The sequence below is a fragment of the Cherax quadricarinatus genome, chromosome 44, assembly GCF_038502225.1.
Source record: "Cherax quadricarinatus isolate ZL_2023a chromosome 44, ASM3850222v1, whole genome shotgun sequence".
Classification (NCBI taxonomy): domain Eukaryota; kingdom Metazoa; phylum Arthropoda; class Malacostraca; order Decapoda; family Parastacidae; genus Cherax; species Cherax quadricarinatus.
The window spans coordinates 4,813,853-4,824,964 of NC_091335.1; the positions used below are offsets into that span (position 1 = coordinate 4,813,853).

The window sequence follows — 11,112 nt, forward strand, 5'->3', positions numbered from 1 at the left end:
CCACCTCGTGTGTAAAGCCACGCCAGGAAACACTTGCCTTGTTTCCTGAGAGACTTTACCTAACTTTCTCGTCCACCTCGTGTGTAAAGCCACGCCAGGAAACACTTGCCTTGTTTCCTGAGAGACTTTACCTAACTTTCTCGTCCACCTCGTGTGTAAAGTTGTCGTCAATTTTTGTAAGGTATCGTAAGTATGGATCACGAAGTTATTTCAAAGGAAATCTTTCTGATGTTTTAATATTGAAGGTTGAGGAAGAGTGCTTGTGTTATTGAAGGTGCAGGGGTGGGCAGGCAGTGTGGATGGAGGGGTGGACAGGCAGTGTGGATGGAGGGGTGGGCAGGCAGTGTGGATGGAGGGGTGGGCAGGCAGTGTGGATGGAGGGGTGGACAGGCAGTGTGGATGGAGGGGTGGGCAGGCAGTGTGGATGGAGGGGTGGACAGGCAGTGTGGATGGAGGGGTGGGCAGGCAGTGTGGATGGAGGGGTGGGCAGGCAGTGTGGATGGAGGGGTGGGCAGGCAGTGTGGATGGAGGGGTGGGCAGGCAGTGTGGATGGAGGGGTGGGCAGGCAGTGTGGATGGAGGGGTGGGCAGGCAGTGTGGATGTAGGGGTGGGCAGGCAGTGTGGATGGAGGGGTGGGCAGGCAGTGTGGATGGAGGGGTGGACAGGCAGTGTGGATGGAGGGGTGGACAGGCAGTGTGGATGGAGGGGTGGACAGGCAGTGTGGATGGAGGGGTGGACAGGCAGTGTGGATGGAGGGGTGGGCAGGCAGTATGGATGGAGGGGTGGACAGGCAGTGTGGATAAAGGAGTGGACAGGCAGTGTGGATGAAGGAGTGGACAGGCAGTGTGGATAAAGGAGTGGATAGGCAGTGTGGATGAAGGAGTGGACAGGCAGTGTGGATAAAGGAGTGGATAGGCAGTGTGGATGAAGGAGTGGACAGGCAGTGTGGATAAAGGAGTGGACAGGCAGTGTGGATAAAGGAGTGGACAGGCAGTGTGGATAAAGGAGTGGACAGGCAGTGTGGATAAAGGAGTGGACAGGCAGTGTGGATGGAGGGATGGACAGGCAGTGTGGATGGAGGGGTGGACAGGCAGTGTGGATGGAGGGGTGGACAGGCAGTGTGGATGGAGGGATGGACAGGCAGTGTGGATGGAGGGGTGGACAGGCAGTGTGGATGGAGGGGTGGACAGGCAGTGTGGATGGAGGGGTGGACAGGCAGTGTGGATGGAGAGGTGGACAGGCAGTGTGGATGGAGGGGTGGACAGGCAGTGTGGATGGAGGGGTGGGCAGGCAGTGTGGATGGAGGGGTGGACAGGCAGTGTGGATGGAGAGATGGACAGGCAGTGTGGATGGAGGGCTGGACAGGCAGTGTAGATGGAGGGGTGGACAGGCAGTGTAGATGGAGGGGTGGACAGGCAGTGTAGATGGAGGGGTGGACAGGCAGTGTGGATGGAGGGGTGGACAGGCAGTGTGGATGGAGGGGTGGGCAGGCAGTGTGGATGCAGGGGTGGGCAGGCAGTGTGGATGGAGGGGTGGGCAGGCAGTGTGGATGGAGGGGTGGACAGGCAGTGTGGATGGAGGGGTGGACAGGCAGTGTGGATGGAGGGGTGGACAGGCAGTGTGGATGGAGGGGTGGGCAGGCAGTGTGGATGGAGGGGTGGACAGGCAGTGTGGATAAAGGAGTGGACAGGCAGTGTGGATGAAGGAGTGGATAGGCAGTGTGGATAAAGGAGTGGACAGGCAGTGTGGATGAAGGAGTGGACAGGCAGTGTGGATAAAGGAGTGGATAGGCAGTGTGGATGAAGGAGTGGACAGGCAGTGTGGATAAAGGAGTGGACAGGCAGTGTGGATAAAGGAGTGGACAGGCAGTGTGGATAAAGGAGTGGACAGGCAGTGTGGATAAAGGAGTGGACAGGCAGTGTGGATAAAGGAGTGGGCAGGCAGTGTGGATGGAGGGGTGGACAGGCAGTGTGGATGGAGGGGTGGACAGGCAGTGTGGATGGAGGGGTGGGCAGGCAGTGTGGATGCAGGGGTGGGCAGGCAGTGTGGATGGAGGGGTGGACAGGCAGTGTGGATTTAGGTGTGGACAGGCAGTGTGGATTTAGGTGTGGGCAGGCAGTGTGGATGGAGGGGTGGACAGGCAGTGTAGATGGAGGGGTGGACAGGCAGTGTGGATGGAGGGGTGGGCAGGCAGTGTAGATGGAGGGGTGGACAGGCAGTGTGGATGGAGGGGTGGGCAGGCAGTGTGGATGGAGGGGTGGGCAGGCAGTGTGGATGGAGGGGTGGGCAGGCAGTGTGGATGGAGGGGTGGACAGGCAGTGTAGATGGAGGGGTGGACAGGCAGTGTGGATGGAGGGGTGGGCAGGCAGTGTAGATGGAGGGGTGGACAGGCAGTGTAGATGGAGGGGTGGACAGGCAGTGTAGATGGAGGGGTGGACAGGCAGTGTAGATGGAGGGGTGGGCAGGCAGTGTGGATGGAGGGGTGGGCAGGCAGTGTGGATGGAGGGGTGGCCAGGCAGTGTGGATGGAGGGGTGGTCAGGCAGTGTGGATGTAGGTGTGGACAGGCAGTGTGGATGGAGGGGTGGGCAGGCAGTGTGGATGGAGGGGTGGGAGGGCAGTATGGATGGAGGGGTGGGCAGGCAGTGTGGATAAAGGAGTGGACAGGCAGTGTGGATAAAGGAGTGGACAGGCAGTGTGGATAAAGGAGTGGACAGGCAGTGTGGATAAAGGAGTGGACAGGCAGTGTGGATAAAGGAGTGGACAGGCAGTGTGGATAAAGGAGTGGACAGGCAGTGTGGATAAAGGAGTGGACAGGCAGTGTGGATAAAGGAGTGGATAGGCAGTGTGGATAAAGGAGTGGACAGGCAGTGTGGATAAAGGAGTGGACAGGCAGTGTGGATAAAGGAGTGGACAGGCAGTGTGGATAAAGGAGTGGATAGGCAGTGTGGATAAAGGAGTGGACAGGCAGTGTGGATGGAAGAATATACAGGCAGTGTGGAGGACCTGGGTGGACGCTATTTATATATACTTCTTAGAAACCTGTGAGTGAATCTCCACTGTGTGTGTGTGTGTGTGTACTCACCTAGTTGTACTCACCTAGTTGAGGTTGCGGGGGTCGAGTCCGAGCTCCTGGCCCCGCCTCTTCACTGATCGCTACTAGGTCACTCTCCCCGAGCCGTGAGCTTTATCATACCTCTGCTTAAAGCTATGTATGGATTCTGCCTCCACTACATCGCTTCCCAAACTATTCCACTTACTGACTACTCTGTGGCTGAAGAAATACTTCCTAACATCCCTGTGATTCATCTATGTCTTCAACTTCCAACTGAGTCCCCTTGTTGCTGTGTCCCATCTCTGGAACATCCTGTGTTTGTCCACCTTGTCAATTCCTCTTAGTATTTTGTATGTCGTTATCATGTCCCCCCTATCTCTCCTGTCCTCCAGTGTCGTCAGGTTGATTTCCCTTAACCTCTCCTCGTAGGACATACCTCTTAGCTCTGGGACTAGTCTTGTTGCAAACCTTTGCACTTTCTCTAGTTTCTTTACGTGCTTGGCTAAGCGTGGGTTCCAAACTGGTGCCGCATACTCCAATATGGGCCTAACGTACAAGGTGTACAGGGTCCTGAACGATTCCTTATTAAGATGTCGGAATGCTGTCCTGAGGTTTGCTAGGCGCCCATATGCTGCAGCAGTTATTTGGTTGATGTGCGCTTCAGGAGATGTGCCTGGTGTTATACTCACCCCAAGATCTTTTTCCTTGAGCGAGGATTGTAGTCTCTGGCCCCCTAGACTGTACTCCGTCTGCGATCTTCTTTGCCCTTCCCTAATCTTCATGACTTTGCACTTGGTGGGGTTGAACTCCAGATGCCAATTGCTGGACCAGGTCTGCAGGCTGTCCAGATCCCTTTGCAGTTCTGCCTGGTTTTCGATCGAATGAATTCTTCTCATCAGCTTCACATCATCTGCAAACAGGGACACTTCGAAGTCTATTCCTTCCGTCATGTCGTTCACAAATACCAGAAATAGCACTGGTCCTAGGACTGACCCCTGCGGGACCCCGCTGGTCACAGGTGCCCACTCTGACACCTCGCCACGTACCATGACTCGCTGCTGTCTTCCTGACAAGTATTCCCTGATCCATTGTAGTGCCTTCCCTGTTATCCCTGCTTGGTCCTCCAGTTTTTGCACTAATCTCTTGTGTGGAACTGTGTCAAACGCCTTCTTACAGTCCAGGTAAATACAATGTGTGTGTGTGTGTGTGTGTGTGTGTGTGTGTGTGTGTGTGTGTGTGTGTGTGTGTGTGTGTGTGTGTGTGTGTGTAAGTGAGTGAGTGATGTACACACACACTGTACAATCACATCCTACCTGACCATAACACGTCTCAACCAGCCACCTTTCCATCCCAAAGGCACAGCACTTCGGGCGGTGCGACGTGGCTTTGCCCGGCTTTGAGAAGTTCTTCAGAGAGATGGCAAAGGTGCAGAGAGGACACTCAGAGACGCTAATGAACTATCAGAACCTGAGGGGCGGCAGTGTCAACTTGATGCAGGTGACGGCGCCCAGTAGAGCTGAGTGGGGAACTGGTGTCGAGGCTATGGAACACGCACTTGAGCTGGAGAAGAGTATTAACCAGGTGAGTCGGATGGGTACGCCGGGTGAATGTGGTGGGTACACCAGGTGAGTGTGGTGGGTACACCGGGTGGGTGTGGTGGGTACACTGGGTGAGTGTGGTGGGTACACTAGGTGTGTGTGGTGGGTACACAGGGTGAGTGTGGTGGGTACACCAGGTGAGTGTGGTGGGTACACCAGGTGAGTGTGGTGGGTACACCAGGTGAGTGTGGTGGGTACACCAGGTGAGTGTGGTGGGTACACCGGGTGAGCGCGGTAAGTACACCAGGTGTGTGTGGTGGGTACACCGGTTGAGTGTGGTGGGTACACCGGGTGAGTGTGATGGGTACACCAGGTGTGTGTGGTGGGTACACCGGGTGAGTGTGGTGGGTACACACGGTGAGTGTGGTGGGTACACCAGGTGTGTGTGGTAGGTACACCGAGTGTGGTGGGTACACTGGGTGAGTGTGGGTACACCGGGTGAGTGTGGTGGGTACACCGGGTGAGTGTGGTGGGTACACCAGGTGTGTGTGTGGTGGGTACACCGAGTGAGTGTGGTGGGTACACTGGGTGAGTGTGGTGGGTACACCGGGTGAGTGTGGTGGGTACACCAGGTGTGTGTGGTGGGTACACCGAGTAAGTGTGGTGGGTACACCGAGTGAGTGTTGTGGGTACACCGGGTGAGTGTGGTGGGTACACCGGGTGAGTGTGGTGGGTACACCAGGTGTGTGTGGTGGGTACACCGAGTGAGTGTGGTGGGTACACTGGGTGAGTGTGGTGGGTACACTGGGTGAGTGTGGTGGGTACACCAGGTGAGTGTGGTGGGTACACCGGGTGAGTGTGCTGGGTACACCGGGTGAGTTTGGTGGGTACACCAGGTGTGCATGGTGGGTACACCGAGTGAGTGTGGTGGGTACACCAGGTGTGTGTGGTGGGTACGCCGGGTGAGTGTGGTGGGTACACCGGGTGAGTGCGGTGGGTACACCAGGTGTGTGTGGTGGGTACACCGGGTGTGGTGGGTACACTGGGTGAGTGTGGTGGGTACACCAGGTGTGTGTGTGGTGGGTACACCAGGTGTGTGTGGTGGGTACACCAGGTGTGTGTGGTAGGTACACTGGGTGAGTGTGGTGGGTACACCAGGTGTGTGTGGTAGGTACACTGGGTGAGTGTGGTGGGTACACCGGGTGAGTGTGGTGGGTACACCGGGTGAGTGTGGTGGGTACACCAGGTGTGTGTGGTAGGTACACCAGGTGTGTGTGGTGGGTACACCAGGTGTGTGTGGTGGGTACACCGGGTGAGTGTGGTGGGTACACCGGGTGAGTGTGGTGGGTACACCGGGTGAGTGTGGTGGGTACACCGGGTGAGTGTGGTGGGTACACCGGGTGAGTGTGGTGGGTACACCGGGTGAGTGTGGTGGGTACACCGGGTGAGTGTGGTGGGTACACCGGGTGAGTGTGGTGGGTACACCGGGTGAGTGTGGTGGGTACACCGGGTGAGTGTGGTGGGTACACCGGGTGAGTGTGGTGGGTACACCGGGTGAGTGTGGTGGGTACACCGGGTGAGTGTGGTAGGTACACTGGGTGAGTGTGGTGGGTACACCAGGTGTGTGTGGTGGGTACACCGGGTGAGTGTGGTGGGTACACCGGGTGAGTGTGGTGGGTACACCGGGTGAGTGTGGTGGGTACACCGGGTGAGTGTGGTGGGTACACCGGGTGAGTGTGGTGGGTACACCAGGTGAGTGTGGTGGGTACACCAGGTGTGTGTGGTGGGTACACCGGGTGAGTGTGGTGGGTACACCAGGTGTGTGTGGTGGGTACACCGGGTGAGTGTGGTGGGTACACCAGGTGTGTGTGGTGGGTACACCGGGTGAGTGTGGTGGGTACACCGGGTGAGTGTGGTGGGTACACCGGGTGTGTGTGGTGGGTACACCAGGTGAGTGTGGTGGGTACACCAGGTGTGTGTGGTGGGTACACCGGGTGAGTGTGGTGGGTACACCGGGTGTGTGTGGTGGGTACACCGGGTGAGTGTGGTGGGTACACCGGGTGAGTGTGGTGGGTACACCGGGTGAGTGTGGTGGGTACACCGGGTGTGTGTGGTGGGTACACCGGGTGAGTGTGGTGGGTACACCGGGTGAGTGTGGTGGGTACACCGGGTGAGTGTGGTGGGTACACCGGGTGAGTGTGGTAGGTACACCGGGTGAGTGTGGTGGGTACACTGGGTGAGTGTGGTGGGTACACTGGGTGAGTGTGGTGGGTACACCGGGTGAGTGTGGTGGGTACACCGGGTGAGTGTGGTGGGTACACCGGGTGAGTGTGGTGGGTACACCGGGTGAGTGTGGTGGGTACACCGGGTGAGTGTGGTAGGTACACTGGGTGAGTGTGGTGGGTACACCGGGTGAGTGTGGTGGGTACACCGGGTGAGTGTGGTGGGTACACCGGGTGAGTGTGGTGGGTACACCGGGTGAGTGTGGTGGGTACACCGGGTGAGTGTGGTGGGTACACCGGGTGAGTGTGGTGGGTACACCGGGTGAGTGTGGTGGGTACACCGGGTGAGTGTGGTGGGTACACCGGGTGAGTGTGGTGGGTACACCGGGTGAGTGTGGTGGACAAGCCAGTTATTGAATGATCAATAACACACGACACCACGAATGGAACAACACACAAAAAACCCGCACATAGAAAAGTTTAGGACGACGTTTCGGTCAGACATGGACCATTCGCAAGTGTGACTTTGTGAATGACCCAAGTCTGACCGAAACGTCGTCCTAAGCTTTTCTCTCTCCTATGTGTATAAACGAGATATTTTTCTGTCCTTTGCCTTCTACATTTTTTCCATGTTCTTGGTATGTGTTAGTTTTCCCTCTCTGCTTCTTAGGCTAGATCATGGCTTCTTACCATTGCCTCTTCTGTGTGTAGAGTTTTCAGTCTCCCGTCACTTGCTGACTACGTTATCCATTTCCTTCTATTTCACTTTCCCTTCCAGTTCCTCTTCTCACTGTGATTAGTCTCCTTTTCTGAAATCTTCTTTCTCTTGTTGCCTATCTGCTGTTCTTCTCTCTTTGTTTACTTCTACTCAGTATTTGAAACTCGGCCCATTATTATTGTTAGCATCCAGATGCCTTTTATATTCTGTTTCACTGTGTTGGTTGCACTTAAGGTGAATACTAGATTCAGTCTCGCAGGTTCATCCCCTTGGAAAAGTGTTCCATCACCTTCACCTTCATGGCCCTCCATGTTAGGTTAGGTTAGGTAAGGTTTGTCAGGAAATAGGACAAGTGTTTCCTGACGTGGGTCTTAGTCATGTGACCCGCAGCTGGAGCTTTCGGTCATCTGACCGAGGCTTTCCACTGGCTTACCCCTAAACCCCTTTAAAAATTATGGCTATAATTACAACCATTAGAGATATCGTTGGTCGTAAATTAGTAAGTCAGTAAATTGTTTTTGGTTCTGTGGTTTGTTATTGCTGCCTCTGTTGTGTTCTCAGTAACTGCTTTGCTGATGTCTTTATATTCTTGTCTTGGTCTCCTACTGTTTGTTTGTTTGTTTGTGTGTGTGGGGGGGGGTGTACGTCATGTGTTCAGTTTACAGAGAGTGTTGCATATATCACTGCCTCAAGGGATCTCTTAGTTAGTTTAATATCTTCATTATGCACCCCATCCCCATCCTGTGGGCGGTAGTCAAAAGGATTACAGGGGTACCTAATGTGTGTGTGTGGGTCTTTGTAAATTACCTATTTCCACTGTTTAATTATTTCATACTTGTAATTATCTAGTTGCTATGGGTGATTACTTGTTTGTGATGACGTGAGTAACCTTTCGTTCATGGTCTCCCGTCTTCTTATAGTAAATTTTAATAATCATTTTTCTTAGTCCTTGAAGCTCATTCCACTTAGCATCGTCTGTTTGTAAAGATATACTTTATTGACGACTTAAAATTGGTATTATTGACACTCTCGGAGCTGTAGTGCTGTGGTGGAGGTGCTAGTGGTGTTGGTGATGGTGGAGCTGGTGCTGGTGGTGGTTTTAACAGGCTGTTTCTGCCACAGGCGCTGCTGGAGTTATACATGGTCTCTCTGCAACATGACGACATCCACGCCGCTACTTACGTCCAGACCACCTTCATCCACCCTCAGGTAAATCCACCTCACGCCTTGCCCACTCTTCTCCACCCTCGAAATACCTCCTACCCCACCAACCTACTCACTCACCCACCCTCCCCGTCCACTTCGGCAGTCCACCAGGCCCTCTGCTACGTCCTCATTTCTAGTAAACTCACTGCATATCACTGCCTTGGACACAGGTCATCCCCTCCTGACGGTGTTCTTGGCGATAAGCTGTCACAACTTGCGAATCTTTCTTATCTCGGCCTTTAGGATATTAGATAAGCAATGTGTGGGAAAAGCTTCAATTGGGAGAGCATTACACTCAGGGTAGAGCTTCAGTAAGCATATTAAAGCTTCCAATTTCAGCGAAATGTATAGTCTGTCAGAGGTGCTGCCACTGAACACTGAGAGTTTGCACTCGTTGCTTCAGATCTGAGTGAAGCCTCTCTCAATTGCCTCAGGTCTGAGTGAAGCTCTCTCAGTTGCTTCAGGTCTGAGTGAAGCTCTCTCAGTTGCTTCAGGTCTGAGTGAAGCTCTCTCAGTTGCTTCAGGTCTGAGTGAAGCTCTCTCAGTTGCCTCAGGTCTGAGTGAAGCTCTCTCAGTTGCCTCAGGTCTGAGTGAAGCTCTCTCAGTTGCCTCAGGTCTTAGTGAAGCTCTCTCAGTTGCCTCAGGTCTTAGTGAAGCTCTCTCAGTTGCCTCAGGTCTTAATGAAGCTCTCTCAGCTGCCTCAGGTCTTAGTGAAGCTCTCTCAGTTGCTTCAGGTCTGAATGACGCTCTCTCAGCTGCCTCAGGTCTTAATGAAGCTCTCTCAGCTGCCTCAGGTCTTAGTGAAGCTCTCTCAGTTGCTTCAGGTCTGAATGAAGCTCTCTCATCTGCCTCAGGTCTTAATGAAGCTCTCTCAGCTGCCTCAGGTCTTAGTGAAGCTCTCTCAGCTGTGTCTGGCTTCTTTGTACGCTGCTTTCCTTAGCACTTGTTCCTTAAACTTCCTTGCCAAAAACTCCTGACGATTTCTCTGTTCTCCAAAGATCATCCTGTTTTCTGTAACCAGTGTGTGTATGTGTGTGTGTGTGTGTGTGTATGTGTGTGTGTGTGTGTGTGTGTGTGTGTGTGTGTGTTTCAGTTTTCTTATATAGTTTTTGTTTACTGCCAGGTGGAGAAGATCTTCACTATCAGTCAATACATCACCAACTTGGAGAGGGTTGGACCAGGCCTGGGAGAGTACATGTTTGACAAGCTGCCACAGAACTGAACACCTTCCACCAGTGCTGGAACGTCTTCCACCAGTGCTGGAAAATCTTCCACCAGTGATGGAAATTCTTCCACCAGTGCTGGAACGTGTTTTGTTAGTGCTGGAACATGTTCCACCACTGCTGGAACGTATTCACCACTTCTGGATGGTGTTCCACCACTGCTGGAACAATTTTCACCAGTACCGGGACCCAACCTGACCGGGATCCCTCCAATACTCACCAGCAACAAGACCCCTCCCCCTCTTCCCTCCAATACGATGAGAAGCGCTAAACCAGCATGGATCATTTAGCAGCAGAAGTACTGAAGGTTCGATCCTCCGTCCGATGAACTGCCACATTAATTCTGTGTATTTTCCAGCTGTTGTGGGAGATAATCTCCAGCTGTTCTGCAAATTATTTTGACAGCTCTCGTACCAAAATAAAATAAAATTATTAATCTATGGGGGCTAATTAGGTTTGATCTGAGGATGAGGAAGGGAGCTTCAATTCCTCGAATCAAGAGCCCTTAACTGTCATTAACACCAGGCACTGCTGACACACCTTGCCCACTCCTCTAATATTTCTAATTTTTTGTAAACACAAGCAGAGTAGAGGGCATGTTGGAGAACAAACCTTCTGTTGGGAGAGCTTTTGTTGTGTAGAGCTTTATTGAGTCGTGAGTTGATAAAGCTTTACACAGGGTGGAAGGTTGTCTCACCCTGTGCCCATCCTTGGCCACTATCAGAACCTTGGCACTTTGAAAGATCTCTTACATCCCGACACTTAAAACGTATCTTAGACTAGACAACACTGAGCAACAGACGAGTATTATATAGTGTATATAGCATTGTTATTGCTTGTTGTCTGCGCCACACTACACACACACACACACACACACACACACACACACACACACATGCACGCATATAGAACAGGCCTAGTGTCTAATCGACATGTGCCTAGGACAAAATGGTAACTAACACACACACACACACACACACACACACACACACACACAGGTCACCAATATGCTGCTGCTCGACACATCACAAAAATAAAATCCTGACCTTATTATTACGAGAGAAATAATTGTAAATGAGCATTTGTTCTCTGTTTTGAAATAAACGATGCCTGGAGAAAAATACATTCTGAAATATAAAATTCTGACCATGA

General features: G+C 53.0%; 1 protein-coding gene across 2 annotated transcripts in view; it reads left to right on the forward strand.

Annotated features, from left to right (window-relative positions):
- LOC128697508 (soma ferritin) overlaps nucleotides 1-10,864 on the forward strand; it is a 28,460-nt gene extending 17,596 nt beyond the window's left edge. The window contains exons 3-5 of one of the 2 annotated variants that reach the window (XM_053789246.2): nucleotides 4,410-4,634; nucleotides 8,654-8,740; nucleotides 9,861-10,864. In XM_053789246.2, the coding sequence (XP_053645221.1) occupies nucleotides 4,410-4,634; nucleotides 8,654-8,740; nucleotides 9,861-9,959 (411 nt within the window). In that variant the 3' untranslated portion in view covers nucleotides 9,960-10,864. The remainder of the gene's footprint in view (nucleotides 1-4,409; nucleotides 4,635-8,653; nucleotides 8,741-9,860) is intronic. The other variant, XM_053789247.2, reaches the window with a different exon arrangement.
- Nucleotides 10,865-11,112: the final 248 nt, after the last annotated feature.